General features: G+C 42.1%; 1 protein-coding gene across 1 annotated transcript in view; it reads left to right on the top strand.

Annotated features, from left to right (window-relative positions):
• Positions 1-22,067, top strand: part of ZNF423 (zinc finger protein 423) — a 192,374-nt gene that overhangs the window by 167,581 nt on the left and 2,726 nt on the right. The window contains exon 6 of the mRNA XM_009997455.1: positions 136-251. Within this exon, the coding sequence (XP_009995757.1) occupies positions 136-251 (116 nt within the window). The remainder of the gene's footprint in view (positions 1-135; positions 252-22,067) is intronic.

Consider the following 22,067-nt stretch of genomic DNA (forward strand, 5'->3'; position numbering starts at 1 on the left):
GCTGAACCAAGTGTATTGGCACTTCTCTGGCAGGTATCCTAGGACTTTTCAGAGTCTTTGCAATTGTAAAAGTGTAGCTCAAGACAAGGTGCCTTATATGAAACAATCAGAACTAATCATACTATGTTGTTTCAGTTTTTGTACAGGCAAACAAACTGCAGCAGCACATCTTTGCAGTACATGGGCAGGAGGATAAAATTTATGACTGTTCCCAGTGTCCACAGAAGTTCTTCTTTCAAACAGAGCTTCAGGTATGTTTGCACCAGGAGTTCAAAGCAAAGTTAATGTGGTTGATTTCTCTGTGCAACTGTGTCGCTCTTGTGCAACATGTAGAAATGGTGCATATCCTCAGTGTGGTCTCTTCTGCATTTAAACAGTCTCTCTGTCTCCTCCCACCTCCCCAAGTGCTATCAGGAGAAAGGGGTCTCTGAGCATGGCTGGAATAAATAAACAAGACAAGACAGATATCATGATTCTTTGAGTATTTCTCTTGACAGTAGCATTGCTACATCCTGACACGTCTACGTCAAACGCCTGGTAAATAATTTCTTTTTCTCTATTAATAATTTAGGCACTGATTAACATACAAAGCCTAAGCAAATGGTAAACTGCCCCCTCCCCTTCCTCACTGTTAAGTCAGAAGTAAAGGAATTTTCCCTACTGAAGTAAAGATAGCAAAGCGTGGGTGCGACTCAACACGATGCTTAATGAGAGGCTCTGCCGAGGCAGTAGCACATTAATAAGCAAACCAGGCATTACACATCAGTTTCCCTGGTGGCACTGGAGGCCACAGCCACAGCAGCTTTAGTCTCTGAGGAGCTGGTGCTTGGCCCTCACCCATTCTGGGTGCAATAAGACTTTCAGAGGGGCTAGAACCTGATCTGGGCATGCTTCTCTCAGGGGCCTGGCCCCAGAGGCCACCTGCAAGCCATGCTGGTGGGGCTGGCATTGACATCGTGCTGATATCTTTGGTGCTAAACCCACATAGATGTTGAAATCTCCATGGTGTGTGTGCCTGGTACCTTGTTGGGGAATGGACCAACAGAGCTTGTCTTTCTAAAGAGCTCTCAGGGAGGTGGCCACCCTGGCTGTCCTCAGGCATATCTTACCTGTGCAGCACGGCCACCAAAATACTGCTACTGTCCCCTGGCAAATGCGGTCTTTTTATGGAATGGTACCATATGCCTCATTTACATCTACTAGCTTTATAAACCATGATTTACTTAAACTTTGGAGGGTTTTTATTTATCTTGCTGAATTCCCAAGCTGCTGCCTCTTGTGTCGTGCTGTCATGCTGTGGAAGGATGGTTGATCTTTTCACTTTGTTGATTTTATTTTTTTTTTCCCCTCCCAGGGGAATCTCTTGTTTCCCTTGTTCTGGCAACCTGATTTGCATAAGTGTACAAAAGTTTTAACTATACCTTGTTAATATTTTAATAAAGTCAGCAGATTTGGGGTTTGTGTGTTCTCACTATGAACGTTTTATGAAGGCAACAGTGGCTTGCTAAGCCAGCTCTGATTTTTCTTCCCACTTTGCCTTTAAAGTGATGTTTGGTCAAAATGCCAGTGCAATTAAAATGAGCACACTGACTTCCTAGGTCACTGCATTAACCTTTAAAATCAGGTAGTCAAATAAAGAGAACCTGGTAAAATTCTAGTCTTAACAGCAGCCAGTTTTCTGCAATTAACAGTTTTAATTACATACTGTTTGAATTCTGAAATGCTGTGCATTGCAATATTCCTGCAAATAGCAGCTTTAATCAGATAAATTATGTTTGTAATTTTCCTTCTTTTTTTTTTTTTTAATGCATGGTTTGTGTGCATGTAAAATTTGTGTGCTTGTAATAATTACCCAAGTAGTTTTGAATGGTGTTTGCTAAATGGAAATTCAATACTTAGTTGCGCAGTTTTGGTCTTTATTTCAGTGGTGACTTAGAAATGTATTTACTTGATGCCAGGGGTTTTACTAATTCAAATACCTGAGTAAAGTAGGACACAAAATGTGTGTATAAATCAGTTAGAAATGCTCAAGACTTTTGAACAAGCCTGCCTTGGCACAATTATCTCATCAGTTTCTGATGTGTGAGCTGCCTACTCAAAATTCCTCAACTGTTCGTTATGTTTTTGTTGAGTAATGAAGATATAGTACTGTTTTAGTGAACCAGTTGTTCAGCTGCTAGTTAGGGTTAAATCTGCATAAACCTTTCAGTCTCCTTAACTGAGCAGTTTTTCATATGTAGGCACATCAAGGGGTTCTGCTTGTTGTATTTGACTTTCCAGTTCTGATCTTGCTTTCCCACTGGCATAAAGTAACTGGTGTCAAAATCTGAACCTATGCTTTGTTTTATTTCTTGGTATGTTTAAGTGAACCACTGAAAATACTTTTTAAAATATTGAGCATTCAACTATTTCAAATAGAAATCCAAGTGGACGCTTACAAAAAAAGCAAAAAACTAAGGAGGGTGGGGAAATGACAGGCAGTGCAGGAAAAGGGTAACTTTTAGACATGTCGTGGAGGAGCATGAACTAGCTCCAGTCATTTGTGAACATTTCTTTAAGCAGTTAGAGTAACCACCAGGTGAAGCCAGAAGGGTGCATGTGAACCATGCAGATGAGAAACGTTCCCACTGAGAACCAACTTCTTAGTGCATGGTGCAAATACTGCTTTGATGACACACTGCTATGGAAGCAGTCAAACCTTCTTTTCACTTCTGAACTACTAGTGCATTTTAGCATAGGTTTATGCTTTACACCATCTGATGGAGCCTTAAAACCAAGGCTTAAGAAAGCTCCAAGGAAAGGAGCTCTTTTCATAAATGGTGGAAGTCCTGGTATGAAATCTGGAGTGATGAGTCAGTGAGGTTACCTTCATGATATTGCCAGAAGAAAAGAAAACAATGTGCTTTAACTGGTTACATTACCTAATTGGAAATCAGGATAGAAAACACAGTTATGTTAAGTATGAAACAGAAAGGAAGCAGTAAGTGTTGTAACTCCACATACACTTAAGGCAGAAGAGGCAAGGCAGCTCCTCATTTTTCACATCCTCAGTTAATAAGATTGACAGCTGTGAATACAATTAAAATCTCCTGGGGGGAAAAAAAAGAGGATAGAAAACACAGTTATGTTAAGTATGAAACAGAAAGGAAGCAGTAAGTGTTGTAACTCCACATACACTTAAGGCAGAAGAGGCAAGGCAGCTCCTCATTTTTCACATCCTCAGTTAATAAGATTGACAGCTGTGAATACAATTAAAATCTCCTGGGGGGAAAAAAAAAGTAAATTTATAGCTAATGTATAAAACACCAAGGGTATGGCATTTCATTCCCTCTTCTGAAACAAGCACAGAATTGGAGGTTTGGGGGTTCCTGGGGAGCAGGGCAGAAGGAGCCCCCTCAAGCAGAGCCCCATCTCTAGGAGCCGTGGCAGGGGAAATTATTACATATAATGGGTGCTGGGGGTTGTATTTGTTGTTACTCACAGCTGGAAAATATATCTCCTCAATTGCTTGCATTGTGAATTACATTAAGCAAATTGTGACTGAGCAGTGATTTTCAGAGTAAACTTAAGGAGGATTTTCATAGGTACTCTTACCACACTGCTTTTTCCAAGGAGCCATCACATAACCAATGCAGTAATTGTATTTAAAGGATTAATTCCTGCTGTTTGCTTGTGTATTGTTAATCACACTGTTCCCTCCTAAATGATTACAATTGATGACAACTAAGGCAAGGGATATAATAAACAATGCGCAAATAATCCAGGTACCAAGGGAGCAGGGTACCTGCCAGGTCTTTCCTAGCACAGGTGTTTAGGTGTTTTATTGGTTGCTATGAATTGCTTTCTTTCCTGTTCAGATTTGGAGATATGTCAAACTACTAAATTAAGGGAGCTTCACCTGAGGAATTTGCTGTCATTTTAAGTGCCCAGTTTCTTTAAATGTACACATATCAAAAGGAGAGTGGCTACTATGGCTCATTGGCAAACACTGTGGTCTGTCTCCCTCCTCATTTCATTTTATGTGAAAAGCTGGCAATTTTCATATATCCATAAACAGGCCTGAGCTGCTGCACAGAAATTGCACTCATTATATTAATAATGATTTACTATGAATGTCCTCCAGGGGCTTGATTTGGTCCACATCAAAGTCCTTGGGATTCTTTCTGCTGATTACAGCAGATCAAGCCCTAAGCAGGTTTTATTTTAAGTCTGCTTTTCATGTCAGCTTGATGTTAGATGTGCCTCCTATAGAGGGTTGCATCCTGTCCAGGCAAGCAGGGCACAGCAGAGAGCCACCACCTAGTCTGATGAGGCCTGATGGGGGACGTTAGGATGCTGCTCTGTACCTGTGGTGGCTTCCTTGGGAATGGGGCAGTGATGAGCAGCATCTTCAAACTGCTTATGCCAGTGGTCATTGAGGCCACCGGGGTACAAGTGTCCCCTGAAACATATGGAGAGAATAAGAGCCTCTTGGCTTCTGTGTGACCCACCCACACCCATGGCTACAGTCTAAGGGTTCAGTTTACCACCAGTGGTCAGAGCACTGAAGAAAGACTTAAGCAAATCAGGTCTGTACTCAGCTATTTTAAATCTTTCAGTGGTTAATGTCTCCAGCTCCTACTGGAAAAATGGGCTTTGCCTACTTCCTGGGGGTACAAGAAAGTATACTTAAATAGGAGTAATATTTTTCTCCCAAAGAGCCCTGTGTCCTTGCAACACTCTGAAACATCTGAGAGCTTCTGGGGTCTAGTGTCCATACAGTCACTGAGAGAAAAGCAAATCTATGGATTTTGATGAAGTTGCAGAAAATATTTTTCACTGTGGAAGTGTGTGGGTGGCAGGACCTGAAATGTGGTTCTATCTCAAGGCAGTACTTCTGCTTGATGTAGCTTTTGCTGCATTTCAGAACTTATATGTGACTTAGGTGTTAAACACCAGGAGCTTCCTGTTCTAAGTTTCGCAGTGCAGGAAAAGGGTAACTTTTAGACATGTCGTGGAGGAGCATGAACTAGCTCCAGTCATTTGTGAACATTTCTTTAAGCAGTTAGAGTAACCACCAGGTGAAGCCAGAAGGGTGCATGTGAACCATGCAGATGAGAAACGTTCCCACTGAGAACCAACTTCTTAGTGCATGGTGCAAATACTGCTTTGATGACACACTGCTATGGAAGCAGTCAAACCTTCTTTTCACTTCTGAACTACTAGTGCATTTTAGCATAGGTTTATGCTTTACACCATCTGATGGAGCCTTAAAACCAAGGCTTAAGAAAGCTCCAAGGAAAGGAGCTCTTTTCATAAATGGTGGAAGTCCTGGTATGAAATCTGGAGTGATGAGTCAGTGAGGTTACCTTCATGATATTGCCAGAAGAAAAGAAAACAATGTGCTTTAACTGGTTACATTACCTAATTGGAAATCAGGATAGAAAACACAGTTATGTTAAGTATGAAACAGAAAGGAAGCAGTAAGTGTTGTAACTCCACATACACTTAAGGCAGAAGAGGCAAGGCAGCTCCTCATTTTTCACATCCTCAGTTAATAAGATTGACAGCTGTGAATACAATTAAAATCTCCTGGGGGGAAAAAAAAAGTAAATTTATAGCTAATGTATAAAACACCAAGGGTATGGCATTTCATTCCCTCTTCTGAAACAAGCACAGAATTGGAGGTTTGGGGGTTCCTGGGGAGCAGGGCAGAAGGAGCCCCCTCAAGCAGAGCCCCATCTCTAGGAGCCGTGGCAGGGGATGCCGACGTGCCTGTTTCTCGTGGGCAGCTGGAGCCACAGCAGCACGCAGGGCAGGCGGGCATGGGAGGTGAGCTAGCTCTTTCACAACTGAAATTTTGGTCTTTGCTATTTAAAACCTAGCAGGGAGCCCTGCAAAGCCTAAAGATGGGTCAGAAATTATTACATATAATGGGTGCTGGGGGTTGTATTTGTTGTTACTCACAGCTGGAAAATATATCTCCTCAATTGCTTGCATTGTGAATTACATTAAGCAAATTGTGACTGAGCAGTGATTTTCAGAGTAAACTTAAGGAGGATTTTCATAGGTACTCTTACCACACTGCTTTTTCCAAGGAGCCATCACATAACCAATGCAGTAATTGTATTTAAAGGATTAATTCCTGCTGTTTGCTTGTGTATTGTTAATCACACTGTTCCCTCCTAAATGATTACAATTGATGACAACTAAGGCAAGGGATATAATAAACAATGTGCAAATAATCCAGGTACCAAGGGAGCAGGGTACCTGCCAGGTCTTTCCTAGCACAGGTGTTTAGGTGTTTTATTGGTTGCTATGAATTGCTTTCTTTCCTGTTCAGATTTGGAGATATGTCAAACTACTAAATTAAGGGAGCTTCACCTGAGGAATTTGCTGTCATTTTAAGTGCCCAGTTTCTTTAAATGTACACATATCAAAAGGAGAGTGGCTACTATGGCTCATTGGCAAACACTGTGGTCTGTCTCCCTCCTCATTTCATTTTATGTGAAAAGCTGGCAATTTTCATATATCCATAAACAGGCCTGAGCTGCTGCACAGAAATTGCACTCATTATATTAATAATGATTTACTATGAATGTCCTCCAGGGGCTTGATTTGGTCCACATCAAAGTCCTTGGGATTCTTTCTGCTGATTACAGCAGATCAAGCCCTAAGCAGGTTTTATTTTAAGTCTGCTTTTCATGTCAGCTTGATGTTAGATGTGCCTCCTATAGAGGGTTGCATCCTGTCCAGGCAAGCAGGGCACAGCAGAGAGCCACCACCTAGTCTGATGAGGCCTGATGGGGGACGTTAGGATGCTGCTCTGTACCTGTGGTGGCTTCCTTGGGAATGGGGCAGTGATGAGCAGCATCTTCAAACTGCTTATGCCAGTGGTCATTGAGGCCACCGGGGTACAAGTGTCCCCTGAAACATATGGAGAGAATAAGAGCCTCTTGGCTTCTGTGTGACCCACCCACACCCATGGCTACAGTCTAAGGGTTCAGTTTACCACCAGTGGTCAGAGCACTGAAGAAAGACTTAAGCAAATCAGGTCTGTACTCAGCTATTTTAAATCTTTCAGTGGTTAATGTCTCCAGCTCCTACTGGAAAAATGGGCTTTGCCTACTTCCTGGGGGTACAAGAAAGTATACTTAAATAGGAGTAATATTTTTCTCCCAAAGAGCCCTGTGTCCTTGCAACACTCTGAAACATCTGAGAGCTTCTGGGGTCTAGTGTCCATACAGTCACTGAGAGAAAAGCAAATCTATGGATTTTGATGAAGTTGCAGAAAATATTTTTCACTGTGGAAGTGTGTGGGTGGCAGGACCTGAAATGTGGTTCTATCTCAAGGCAGTACTTCTGCTTGATGTAGCTTTTGCTGCATTTCAGAACTTATATGTGACTTAGGTGTTAAACACCAGGAGCTTCCTGTTCTAAGTTTCATTTGATGCATGCACAAAATCATGTGTAGAATTAATTTTCTGCACATAAAATCTATTTTTCTTTTAAAAATAGTTTATATCTTTGCATTTCATTTGTTGGTAGGCTCTTAAGAGTCTGTTATCTATATTTCCTTTTTTCTTAATGTTAGTTCTCCTTTAAAGTCCTGAAAATGACCTAGTCAGTTATCCGTGCAGATATGGCTGTAGCTTTTCTTAAAAAAATGTTGCTATGGCGCTTGGAGTATTGTTAAATTTTAATTATTAGTAGTTAAAAAGCTAATAAATTACAAGAATACCAAAACCTATTTCAGCCATATTGCTGGGTTTCATTCAGACACAGTCAGATAATTATAACTAACAATAATTAAAAACTAAAAGTGCTGTAGGCACATACCCATCATGTTGAGTCTGTCTGCCTAAACATTCTTATGGACTGCAAAACGACAAGTTTTCTCTCTGATCTGTTGTCACAGTAGAGAAGAGTTTTACCTGTTAATTCTCTGGTTTTCAACACACATTTTTAAATCCAGGGGAGGAGAAATATATGGCTGTTTACAAACTTAGGTGAGGAGCAGGGTCTCATAAGGACCAAAGCTAAGAAATGGGATTGCAGGCTACGTGGGGCTGTCCCTGGGCTCTGCAGCAGCTGCAGATTAGTTTCTGTGTGGGTGATGTGGGAGGTTTCTGGGGCTTGACATCCACAGAGGTTAATGCTACATGGAAGAGGAAGGGCCGCTCATGCTCCTGCACCTCTGTGGGACTGTCAGCACCTTCTTCCCTAGCACAAAATGGGGTGATGTTTCCTGGGGCTGGGGATGCTGTTGGAACAGCCAGGTAAACCAGACTGCACAGCCTCTGTGTGTGGCCAAGCCTGGTGAAACACAGGATGGTACAAAAATCTTTACCCTGTGTTTGATGTAATGACAAGGTGTAGCATTTTTTCATTTGGAAAGATGATAATCAATATATTGCTGCCTCTTTATCATTCCTGAGGTCCTGTCAGTGAGACACAGATCTCTCAAGCCTGCTAAGACTCACCTGAGATGCAGCTTGGAAGTGTCTGGCACTAGATTAGTGTGTCCCATAACAAAAAGCTCTCCTTCATTTCTTACACCATTAATGCCATTCTGTGGCTGGCCCTGGCTAACCAAGTGTCTGTGACATTGCATTAACATGTGCAGAAACCCAACAGTGATGCAAAGCAGGAGGAAAAAAAGAGGGGAGCCAGGTGAAAGGCATCATTTCAGTCATTAATGCACTTAAGCGCACCCACGTGTCAACATGTGTGATCAAGTGTAAGGAGGCATGTCGTTCCAATGTGGCAGTGCTGGCACACAGAGGGGCTTCCTGCAGCAGAGATGGCACTTGGATGCAGTGCTCAGGCTGCCCAGCTAAACCCGTTGTTGCCTGTCATCTATGCCCTAAGGCAAGGGTCCAACCAACTTTTGTGTAGGCACCATGCCATCCCAACAGATGGGCAGGACTGTAAGCCGCCAAGAGACAATGTATATGCATCAATTGTGTTTATTGAAAGCACAATTCCTGGCTGGAAATGTCCAAATGTCTATTTATTCTGAGATAAGATGCCTATAGTTAATGGATATGGAAATGCAGCCTAGCTTTGAACTAATGACTTTATATACATTACATACAATGCAGACACACAAACATAAGATGTGCTGATTATGGGGAAGCCATTTCAAGGTCTATTGTGACACACAGAGTCCCTCCTAAAATTTACTCAAAGTGCCAAGGTACTACTTGCCTCTAAGTACCGGAGACCAGATTTTGTAGGAGCTGTACATAACTAAATGGATCACTGGCACAATATATAATGTTCAATGAGCCGGCCTTTTACACTTGCAGGTTTTCATTTGCACACACATGTCTAAGCTCACCTCCCACTCTTAGTGATGGAAATAATTTTTACTCATGTGGGTAAATGAGTGTGATATGTTAATCCAGACCAAAGTTAGACCAGTTTACACATGTCACTGAAGAGGTGGGTTTTTTCCATGTGACATAGAGAATAATCATATAATATGCCAGGTTTTTTGCTTTTATATTTGTCAGTATGGTTGACCACCAAAAAGAGTAATTTATGGAAGCATCCAGAGACAAATCTGTAGGTACAAATTACAGGGTAGTTCCTTCCCTTACTTGTGAGCTTTATTCATTTAAGGTTTGTTAGTGTTACTGAAAGATGCTCTTTAAAGACCCTTCTGACTATACAGATTGGTATTCATAAGGATTCAGGCATGCTACATGTAAATAAATAAAGCAGAAAGGTTTTACTTCCAGCTATATTAATGCATTCCCATCTTCTTGGAAACAGAGCACATGGGCTATGTTAAACCTCCATCCTTGACCAAAAGGAGGAAGCACAGGAGAAGAAATGAGAAATGGATTTTCCTTTGGAAAGACCAGATTGCACTCTCTGGTCTGGCAATAACAATTACTAATGACATTTAGAGAGAAATTAGGGATGAGAAATGCAAGTTGGCATTTCAGCAGTGCCAGTCAGTAACATTGCATCAGAGCTCACAGGAGAGATGAGAAAAAGTTTAGGGATGGAAAATTAATTTTGTTATGTCAACAATTAACGAATACCTTTTCTTCATTCTTTACCACACTATCACAAATTACCACTGTGATAGCATTTAGCAGCTCCTCAGGTGAATGAAATAGCACTTTGAAAACCTTATTTCTGGAGTAAAATACACCTGAGTATTTTGCTCTGTTTTGTGGAACAATGAATGGCAGGAGGTTCAAACTGACCAGGGAGGAAGAAAATGTGTGATAGCAAGAATATTCTGTGTAGCTTCTCTCTGCCAGTCTCTGAGGTTTTTACTGGCTTGCCAGCACTTTTTCTGATGTTGTTTTTACCTGTTTTACAAATTTGGAAATGCAGAGGTTGAACAATATACCCTGATACATGCAGGAAAAATTTGGAAGAGCCAAACATAAAGCCCTGGAAGCCTCAGACCTTTTATTTAGAAATCCTTCATATGTTTAGAAGGTGAAATTCCTGTCCCCATAGGAAGGTATTAAGAAGCCCCATTTCCTGCTGCTTGGTGTAGAGCCACAGGGCAAAGGGACAGCAAGCTGAATGTCTGCCAGCGTGGCCACCAGCACAGCTGGCTGAGTGGGGATGGTGTCCTCAGGGACTGCAGATCCAGGTACCACGCTCAGCCCTACCAGGTTTGCTAGCACATGCCTTTCTAGGCAAGATGTAGTCCTTAAAATAGAAACAGAGCATTTTTGTAGTATTTGGGTAAAGAAAAAAATTCTCCTTTTGTTTTCTCTCCAAAAAGCTTTGTCACAATTTTTCTTTCCATGTGTGGGTGGAAGCAGATGTCGAATCCTGCCCTTTACTTTCCTTCTGCTGTGGAACCTGGTTTGGGCTCTGAGCAGGGGAGAGCTGCGCTGCCTCCTGTAAGTGTCGCTGGTGTCCGAAGGAACTGACTGCAGCTTTCCAAGGCAGAGGGATGCTGCACTGGAGAGAGCAGAACATAAGCATTATTTATGGAAAAGAGTAGAGCTTGATCAGCCTCTTTTTTAAAGTGCTCATTGAAGGTGGTGTACAGCACCCTTTTCAAAGTTCAGTCTCTTCATTTGCTTGCTGCTAGAGCAAAACGGGGATGCTTGTCCAGACATAACAGTATATGCCTGAGTGTTTTCACAAGAAATGTCTAGATCATTAAATATAATAGGTCTCAGCTGCAGTTTTGATCACTGAAGCATGCACACAATTCATCACAGCAAATTAGGTATGTCTTTGTAACTTATCTTTCTGCAATTTGCTGGCCCTTTTAGAGAGCTGGAACTTACATTGTATGTGCTGCAGAAGCCATGTCAGAGAAAATATTCTGTGTTTATTGTTGGAGAACAAGGATTCACTAATAACAAAAACATGGAGCAGTGTGTGTTTCTGCTCCTGCATCTTGCAGAACCAGCAGTAGTACCAGCAGAGATCCCCAGCCACATTCATTATTTATATATTTTAGTGAATTTCTTGTCTGCAGTAAAAGAGATATAAGCTTCAACATCAGACTGTTTGTGCCAGATTCTGTCCTACAGTCCATTCAGGAAACCTGAGGCAGCCGTGGTTCTCAGTCATTAACCAGCCCATTTATCTGATTGGAGTTTTGTCCTCTCTGGATTGCTGAAATGTTGTTTGTACTTTAAAAGCTTAGTTCGACCTTTGGAAAGAAAAGGCATGTGCTATTATTTGCTATTTTAATTTTTATAAAACCTACTTAAGTGGAAATTGGCATTCAAAAGCAGCACAGTTATTGAGAAGCTTTTACTTTATTGCTAGAAGAGAATAGACGCTTGTGGGCTTGAAAATTACATTTTGGTGGATTCATCAGTTTCAGTCACTAGTTCGTGTGTGAACAGATGGATATATTTGTAACAGCATGAATTTATATACTGGATTTTTACATTTGCCTTAAGAGCATTGCTATCTCACCTGCTGCCTGGAAGGGTTTGGAGATGTATTTTATTTGTTTTATTTTTTTGAAGGAGGATATGGTTGCTTTTAATTGCAGAGATTTCTTACATTGTAGAAAGTGCCTCAGTTTTCAGAATGTGAATGATACATGGTTACTGTGCAAGGGAAGCATTGTAAGAGAATCCTTCAGAATGGCTGCTACAAAAAAAAAAAATAAACATCTCAGCCTAAACCTAGATAAACCCCCATGGACTGAGAAAATAATTTTCAATAAGTAGATATTTTTAACTCTGTATATGAAGGTAGTAATCACAGTTGCCTCTATTTGCATCTAGGGTCTGCCACAGTCTAATTGCTTTTCTCTTCCCCTCTCCTGCCCTGAAATTTAAGGCTACTGGTTAACAGAGCAATGCATTAAACACTCCATCTTCAAAATAGAAAGAAATACTGCCCTGTACTCTACCACGTGGCATCTTTAGGTTTCAGGGATTTTGTTTAAATCTAAAATTTATGTCAGGGAGAAATAAATTATTAGATTGTAAAAGCAGCTGGGGAGGGAGTAAATATAGTCTCTTTTGTCCTCTATATCATTTCCCCAGGAAGATAATAAATGTATGGCAAGCGTCTTGTGTTTCCTCAGTCGTACAAATGTTGTGTGTGTTGTATTTCAGACATCAAGCCTAAATTCCAGACAGGAAATCCTGGAGTGATACTGTACTGCTGTTGCCTACTGCTGTGGTGCTGGCAGAGCCCTCATCACTTTAACTGTTAGAAGGAATTTGAAAAATAGTTTAATGAAGACATTTAAAAGGCCTTGGGTGTAGCTCAGATTTGCTGAGTAAGAGATTTAGGGTGTAATTCTAGGGTTTATCTCCTTGGCCAGTGAAACACAGTGGGAGCAGTGGTTTCAGCCCTGGCTGCTAGACCAAGCTGGGGACAGGGGTCCTGCCCTGGGGCCTGGTCCCAAGGAACAGTTTTCCCAGTTATTTTTTAAGGCACAAGAGAGGCTTCTGCTATTTCTTCACTGCCTTATCTGTCCTTGCTGCTCTGCCAGGTCAGACACATGAAGCAAGTGTGATGACTAGTCAGGAAAAAGTAGGGCCTGATAAGAACAAAAGAAGAAAGAATAGTTAGAAAGTCAGGTAGTAACTTGCCTTTCTGTGTCTGGGCTTGTGTATAGGACTGTCATTGCCTGCAAGCCTGTGCTTTTGTTGGGAAAGCTGTAGGTATTTTCAGCCCAGCCTCCTTTCAGGAATTTGAAAACAGCCCTGAAACAGCCTTGCTTCTTGCTGGTCCTGGACTTGCTTTCGAAGCAGCATATTCAATCATATACTAATGTTTGCATAATTAGTACTCTGCTTTAACATCATATTTGGGGACTAGTTTTATAACTCTCCTTGACCAGAGGAGAGAGGAATAAAAGTAAAATAATTCAGAACACAGGTTGTTTCTAGTTTGTGCCTGTTCTGCTTATGTTAAATGAAAAGGGGACAGGAATGTTTGATGCACGGGCTGGGTGCGCATGTGCGGGGACCTGACTTGTGCAGTAGCTGCTAATGGATGGAGTGCCAGTGCTCTCCTCTTCACTTTTCATCTTAATAGAACAACTTATGAGATACTGAACTGTGTATCCTTAATGAGGTGATGTGGCTTTGTTGAAAAAATCTGGATGACTGAGATGAAGACCCTATGTGCTGATGGGATCCATGTAGAGGCAGTGTAGTGGCTTTGTGTAAGGTCATCTTGGGTTCAGCAAGCCTCTGTCACCCCAACTCCACATGAGCCAGCCCAGATTTGGCAGCAGCAGTCCTGAGCTTAACCACTCAGTTGTGCTTGAGCTGATTAGCTGCAGAATGTCTTCTGTGTCTTCTGTGCTATGTCCTGGGTGGGCAGTACAGGCACCCTGAGGTTGCCTCTGTGCAGAGCATGTCTGCAGAACCAAATTGCCTCAGCGTTGCACCACAGCAGAAACAGCCAAAGCACTGCCTGTGCCGTGTGGCCCTGGGGACAGCTCTTGCCTGACCACCCAGCCTCCTCATTTGCTTCTGTTGCAGTTAAAACTGAATAAATTGCCATGGGCATTGAGGTTTGACTGCATGTAGCGTATCTGTCATCAGTGCATTACATTACTGCATCTCCAAAAGGAGCAGAAAGGAGGTTTAGAACATACTTACTTCTGAAAAATTCGTCCTACTTTGGGGCTGACACATGCTCTTAGTCTTTGCATGAAATCATGATTGTTTAAAATGTAGCATCTTGCTGCTTAGAAGGCAGGTTTTCCTGAGAGTAGTGACACTGTTGTGATGGAGTAGCACTGGCTGGAAAATCCCATTTTTTAATAGTTACCGTTGTTTCACACATACACCACAGTGATGTTGCTTTGCTATTTTGTCTTGTGATTTCTTGGAGGAGGTGGCTCATGTTGGGTGATATTTTGGCTCCTCTTTCACTTATGGGAACAAATCCTGCTTGGCTCTTCCATACTACTAGCTCCTCTGGGGTTAATTCCTCAAGGCACTGGGTTGAGCACAAGCCTGTCTGCAGATTTCTGCTCTGCTGGTGGCATGTGCACTAATGGGGCAGCATGTAAAGTACTTTTATAAACTGTGGCCTTGCTATTTTATAGCAGAGACTTGTGTGGGAGGATTTTTATGCCCATTTTGAAATCAGAAACCAGCAATAACAGCCATTACATCCAAGGCGACAGGTCACTGACCAGCCATTTTGTTAGCCAGAACAGTATTTGGGTGCCACGTGACAGGAATCTTTAGCTGCCTGTAAGAAAAATGTATCCATAACACAAGGACCTCTCATTTTGCAAGATCAGTATTCCATTGGAAGGAATTTTATGTTAGTTGCTGCTTTGTAAAAAGTTGCCAACAGCAGGCGGTGCCCTGCTGTGGCCTGGCTCGGGTAGGTGTGGCACTTGTGAAGTCCTGCTGTCTGAACTTGCTTATTTGCTCCAATGAGCTTGGGCCAACTGCAACTCCTGTCATTCCATGGAGGATGTTGCCTGAGTGAAGACTGCAAGATGTGCCCTGGTTAATGTCTGCATTAATATTCACAGTGAGGGCTGAGACTGTTTTATGCCTGGTCCCTAACACCAGTATAACTAACTGGTGCAGCAAAAAAACCTAAAAAAATTGAATGGTGCTCAGTGACTCTTGTCACACTGAGGAACAGCAGGGCAAGTTAAGGAGCCAGTTTTAAGTTCAACTTTGAATTTCCTGGCTTTTGTTGGGTTGTATTCCTGTGGAAATGGTCACTCAGTTAAGTTTTTCTCTATGCATTTTGACTGGTGACTTCTAAAGTTACCATGTAAAGCATTTCCCATTTTCACTAAGTATTTTTTACAAAAAAGTGTGTGACATGATACCAGTTATGGTACTATAATAAAGACCCAATCAGGAGATTATTTTGTGTTTATAGAAGAGTCATAAAGGGTCCCATAATGATGCCAGCCCTCACAGAATGAACAATTAACTGGTTTCTGCTGTGTGATTTACCTTAGATCAAGGAGGGATTAATGAAAGACGCTTCAGATAAGCTTCAAATAAATCAAAAAATCACGTTTTTGAGAGGAATACCTAAGAAGGATTCCTGGAAAATAATTTCCCTCTTGCAAATAATTTTGAAACACATTGCTTCCATGGGTAGGACCCATAAGTGGATAGGTACAGGTCTGCACTGGATTATGCATTGATGGTTTTGGTGTAGCACAGGCAGAGGAGTGTACTTGTGTGCAGTAGATGCTTTCTGTGACTAGTGTGTGGCTTAGATGTGAAACTCTTAAGTGGGTGACTGTGGCCATGGAGGTGCAGGGGGGGCCATGGCCCTCAGGACCAGGGTGCCTGCAGGAACAGTTCCCCAGAAATATGTGGACTGACCAAGCTGAGGTGAAAGTGCTGAGCATTGTGGGCAGGGTGGTGTGCTGGGATCCTGCAAACCCTCTTCTGCTTTTGGGACTGGCAACAGCACTGTTCTCTACACTTCTGGCAACAGTAATTAAATATGTCCCTCTCTTTTTACAGCTAGGAAGTGTAAGGTTCTTCCTTCAGCTTATTTTGATCTTCTGCATGGTATGCCGTTGCCTGAAAGTCACAAGGACACTGGTAAATTTGCATTTCTGAGTGAAATCCTCAGGAGTGTGCAGTCCCTCAGGACAGGTATTATTAGCTCCCTGGTTTCATTGGGTGCCTCAGTGAATCATGGTGTGTTTACGGCTAGTTTCTCCAACAGAAGACTCTGGTTATCTCTTAATAATGTATTCTCCTGTGGTTTTTATTTCCGAAGTGCCGTGGCAAAGAGATTTTCCCAAAGGTTTCAGTTTGCTTTTGTGCTTCAGCATTTTACCCAGTGTTTTTGGAAGAAGTGTATAAGACTTTTGGTGAGGCATTTAATTGAATATGAGAGGCTATGCTAGGCTTAGGCCTGCATTTGGAGGTCACTTCTAATAGGCTCACCTTGGTTAATTCTGAGTTTTTAGAGAAGAATAGAAAGAGATAGCAGGTCTAGAACACTGACAATACATAATTATTAGTCTCAAGTGGAAAGGGTATGTTAGGTGAGTTGTCAGAGACTGATTAGGACCAAACAACCTGAATTAGAAGAGGAATTTAATAAATAATATAAAAATTCCTTAGCTGATATGAGAAAAGGCTGGCACTGGAAAGAATAACTCTAAGAAAGGTATTTGTATTTGTAACTCTAAGAAAGGAATTTTTTCAAACCTAGAATAAGACAGAAATGCCTATCAAAAATCAAGAATACATTAAAATTAAGAGAAGCAGTGTAATCATTGAGGCAAAACTGAGCCAGTGTATGGTTAGGACGACGCAGCCTGGCAGCAGAGCACACCCCAGGGTGCAGAACAAAGGCAGCAGGGCAGGGGTGCTTCTGTGCCTGCCTGGGTCTTACAGACCAACACCTGGACACTCACACTTCAATACAGAAATATGTTGACCACAGAGGAAGATCTGAAAAAATAAAAATAAAAAATAATCTGCATTTACTCAGTCACATGTGGAAGCAGCTTTTTTCTCCTGTAAATATTTTACAAGTTCTGAATCTTCCCATCGACTCCAGACAACATGCAGGTTCCTACTCACCAGAGGCAGGTTTCTGAGGGTGGCTCAGAGTGTTGCCCAAGTGAGTGGGCACTAAGGGGGGCTGCTCAACCTCTCCAGTGGGTACAGAAGTCCTGTGGGTGCTCGAGCCAGCTCTGTCCTGGCACAGACTGGTATTTCCGTGTCCGGGTATCAGTTAAAGGTGCATTTGGCCCCAGAGTAACCCCAGAATATGTGCAAGCATTAGAGTAACTCCAAAGCAGATATTTTTGCTGGAAACAGCCAACTTTGCCTTTTAACTGACACCAAACCTCCAGGCGTATTTTCTTAGAGACTCAAAGAGATTTTTATTTTTTTCTTGATTCAATAACTTGTAAAGGACAGCTTCCTAACTGCATTTGTTCAAGTGCCATCTTGAAGTGTGCTGACATGGGGACTGACTGACACACGGCAAGTTATCAGATGCTCAGAGATGAAGGAAGCGGTAACACAGGCAGCTGTTCCCTTTCACAAAGGATGTGCCACCTTTCGTTTGCCTCTACCTCAATTTCAAGGGATTCTTCAAATAAAGAAGGGACTTGTGAACCTGTCTTACCTGACATTTTATTTTATTTTTAATCCAGTACCATGATAACTTGGAGTTCACTTGTTACAAGCATTTTATGTAGTGGGTAAAATACTGGGGGAAAGGCAAGAAGCAATACTGTGCTTCCTGAAAAATTAGGATCTAAGCATATAAATGACACTGGGTAAAAGTTATCTGAAACAAATGGAAGGGGAATTAACACCTGGTTTTATGGGAAACTTTGGTTACCACTATCAGTTTTAATGAAGTGTATTAACTAAATTGTGTTCTGAGTATTCATTCTGCCCTGTTTATGGCACACTCTTGAGTGCATTTACTGTTTGTCAGAAGTGCAAACTAGTGAACATATGAGGCTTTAAGACAGGCCATCTGTTAGTCTTGGACCCTTGGATAATTGTCAAACAGTTCTAAAAATAAGCACATACAAACTGCAAGGGGGTGCAAAGGTGATTTTTCTTTGGAGTCTTATAGCAAAAGGAAAGTAGCAACCAGAAATTAAAAATCAAAATAACTAGGCTTATCCTGTAAAGCAAGCTCATTCACCTTTTCTCCTTCTCTCTCTTTTTTTCTTCCCCTCTCCTTCAGTTTGCTTTTTTTTTTTTTTCTAATTTAGGTTTATTTCCTCTTGCTCTTCTGGGTCATGGCATCCCTTGAATGCCTCTCCAGTTTAGGATTAGAGCAGCACCAATTTAAGGCTCACAGCTTTCTGTTGAGAGCATAATCTCTGATTGCTAAAGCAAGGGTCATCTTGTGTCCTCTGCCTGAAGTAATCTCTTTATAAAGTCAAGGCATAAAGATTTTGATCTTTATGGATTACTGTTGGAAGGAAATAGTACCTGTGCACACAAGTGTGTGTTTATGGCTATGTAATGAGGAATAATGGCTGAGAAATTCTGTGACTGTTTTGAATTCAAAAGATGCAAAAACATTGTTTGTAAAAAGGATGTTGCGGATGGCATTTTGTAAATATTGAGACACTAACTTCTGTTTGTAGCAATTTGGATATTTTGTTTTGCCTTCATATATATATGTTCAAGTGTGAGACTTAAGTCTTTCTTCCTTCAAGTCAACACCTGAATCTGAGGTTTAATTTTTGTCTCGCAAGCTGTGTGTGTTGATGACAGCTCATGGAGGGATCACTTGTCTTGTTACCTCCAGCCCCACTCCATAGAGGGCAACAGAGAGAGAATGAGGAGGAGGGGGCACAGCCCCAAGGAGTCCCCAGCCAGGGCCCTGGACTTGGAGCTGGATGGTACCTAAATGGGCAGCAGAAACCTGGACAGGGAGGTGGTGAGAGGCAAGGAGAGAAACTACCTGGGCTCTTGCCTGGGTCTGGAGGAACCCCTGCATCACCCCCCACTCAGTGTTTCCAGTCTGCAGCTGGTGTTTCCAGAGTGGGTGGTTTTGCAGTGCCCCAGCAACCCTGATGTTCCCAGGCACTGCACCAGGGGGGCAGCCGGGGGGGCACGGGCTGAGCAGCCGCTCCGGGGAAGCGACGCGTGGGCAGCAAGCGCTGCGTGTTTCCCCCGCAGCCGGCGGCTCGTGTGCATGGGGCACACAACCACCAGCTCAGTTTCACCTTGGCTGTTTGTTGCATGAATCTGTTATCTCCATAATTCCTGTTGAATTTATTTGAGGAATGATTTATGTTAATTTTAATGGGATTTGGAAGGGAAGAGAGAGGCTTTATAACCATTAATCAGAGTCCAAATCTCCATGTAGCACTACAGAAGGCTTAGGAATTTCACTTGAGTGACAGGCATTACCAGCCTTGTGCCATTTTTTAACCTCTGTATAATATATGGTACCTTAGGTGTATATGCTCATGCACATAGACAGTCTACCTCTAAATGTCTGGTACAAAATACCTAGATACATAACAGATGCACAATGGCACTATAGACTGGATGTATTATGGCCCCAAACCATTATCACACCCCTCGCAGTTGCATTTTATTTTTTTCACCTGCTCCTGTGTAGTACACCTGTGACTTGTTGGCAGTGAACGTCATTGCAGTGTGGGAGACTCCCAGCTTGACTGCCTGGCTTGGAGCTTTGCTCCATCATATGCTGTTTTTTTGTGTGTGTTTTTTCTCTCAATCTTTATATAGCTTGTAAGAGTTCTTTGAACTGCTGTAAGTGATCATCTTTCAAGCCTGATGCTTTCCTTCTTGACACAGTGATCTGAAAATGGAGATTGTCATGCCAGTGTTTTCATAGTAATGCATGTAGGAAAACAGAGAAATATTCACTGTAGATGTCCTGCACAAATGGCTTGATCCGCATCCAGAGGGCAGGCAGGGGGTGTCCCCAGGGAAGATCTGGAGAGCAATCAGTATCTACACAGACAATAATCAGCCAGTCTTTGAAATCTTTTTATTTCCTGCAAAATCTGTCACCCAGTTCCTTGGTCACAGACACTTCCATGAATGGTTCATTTGGGGATTGTGCAGCCAGTAGAAAATTCCACTTAAACACTGCGACAACCCCGAGGCTCAGGGTACTTGCATTTTTCCCACTGATGTGGCTAACAGAATTGTTACCCATTTTGCATGATTAGGAAAAGAAAATAAATTTTTCAACCTTGTCCTATAAATAAGCTGTGACTTGCTTGATCTTGACAGGTGACTTAGTGCTGCTGTAGAGTTTTCCAGCTGCAATAATGCCTCAGAATGATGTATTCAGTGGGGTATCAGCTGTGAGCCATGCATAAGCTAGGGTGTCTAACAGGAGCTGTGAAGAACCATTTTTAATGTTCAGCTTCCAAATTATGTCCTGCCTCCTGCCAGCCCCCAAATGCATACGTGTATGGATGGCCTTGTGTGCAGGTAGGCATGTGCAGACACACACACAAGCGTGCCTGGAGAGGCTTCATTTTCGTGGCTGCTCTGTTTTCCTTTGGAAATCGCCAAGAATTTTATTCAACTATAAATTTTAGAGTTGAAAAATCAGGCCCAAACTGTTTCCTGCCAGCCCACCCTGCTGCTGGAAAGGTGGGTGAAGCTTCCTAATTAGTCGGCAGAAGGCCACTTTGACTAGAAGAATTCCCATAGCGTAACACATTTCAAAACGCCTGCTCCCTTTGAGCCTTTATGGGTTAATTCAGCTGCCTGGAACAGCCCAGTGTAGCATCAGGATGAAAGCTATTTCTGCTAAAGCACTGTTAATGCCAGGATTTATTTATTTTTCAATTGCTCAGAAAGTCTGCTAGTCAGGAGCATTTTATTTGTGGGCGCACATAGAGGTGCCAAATGTTAAAGTTACTTGACAAAGCATGGGTCAAATATGCAAAACACACGTGTGAGAGAAGAGGAGCTAAGCACTGAATGTCTTGGACACTTTCTGACATCTGCAAAGCACAGTCAGCTGCACACACAGGGCAGAGGGATTACAAGAACCAAGGTAAGACATGATGGTTGCTGATAATAGGAGGCAGAAGTTGCCACTCTGTTTTTTGGAAAGCATTTTTGTGTGGTCTGAAATATATTTTAATGGGTGAAAAGCCTGTACTGGTTGCAGGGGATACAGACAGGCTTTTGTGGGTCTTCTAAAAACACAACAGTGGTGGTTGTGCAGGAACCTGGTGGCCTGGTGTTCACCAGCAGTTGGATGTGCAGGACTGTATTTGTGCACATGGCTTGTGCAGGATCTGCTCTCCAAAAGGCAGGAAGAGGATTCAGTGCACACAGGCTCCATGTCCACAGGCGTTACAGATATGTTTGTGAGGTTGTCTATAAAATGTGGCTTTATTTATTAACTGCTTGGTCTGGGGACTAGTCAGCATATTGATTGTCAATAATGCATGCAAAGGGAATACGTGGTACATTCCCAAGATATTAAGGCAAAATCAAGATTTGCATAGGAAAAAGATATTTTGTTTCTTTCTAACTGATACCTCTATAGCATGGCTAGTTTCTCAGCTCCTACCTGACTGAGCTCTGAATGACTGCAAGATTTAAGTATAGTCTGTTTTTTTGTGTAAACTCTGCTTACAAGCCCTGTACATTTGCTGTATTAGGAGTGCTCAGAACATATTATTAACCTGTGTTTGAGGAGGGAGGACTCAGAATGAAAGCTTCATTATCAGATTTAGAGCCACATACCATTCCTTTATTGACCTGCCTGGTGTAATCAATGCAGCAGCCACACAAGTTGGAAATCATGTTCCCTGACTGTAGACCTTGTGTCATGCATCTAGTGCTGATTTTGCATTATCTTTTAAATGACACTGCCTAAATAAGTATGGATTTGTCTACCATAAATAGCTCTTCTTTCAATTTGAAGATGGTAAACCTTTTGCTTTTTTAAACTGATATTCAGGATGACCTAAAAATACAACTGTAATGAAGTGTACTAGAAATGGCCATTGTTAAAATGCTGAGGAGTGTGGTGAGCACAGAGAGTTGTGTGCATTTTTTAACATTTTCATGCTTTCTCACTTAGATTTAGTGGGTAAGTTTCTTGTCACTGTTGCCATTGTGTTTGTAGGGTTCCATCCATCCTCTTCCCTAAAGTCCAGCACTGCAAAGCTCATT

This window comes from Chaetura pelagica, unplaced genomic scaffold, assembly GCF_000747805.2.
Source record: "Chaetura pelagica isolate M959 unplaced genomic scaffold, ChaPel_1.0 scaffold425, whole genome shotgun sequence".
NCBI lineage: Eukaryota > Metazoa > Chordata > Aves > Apodiformes > Apodidae > Chaetura > Chaetura pelagica.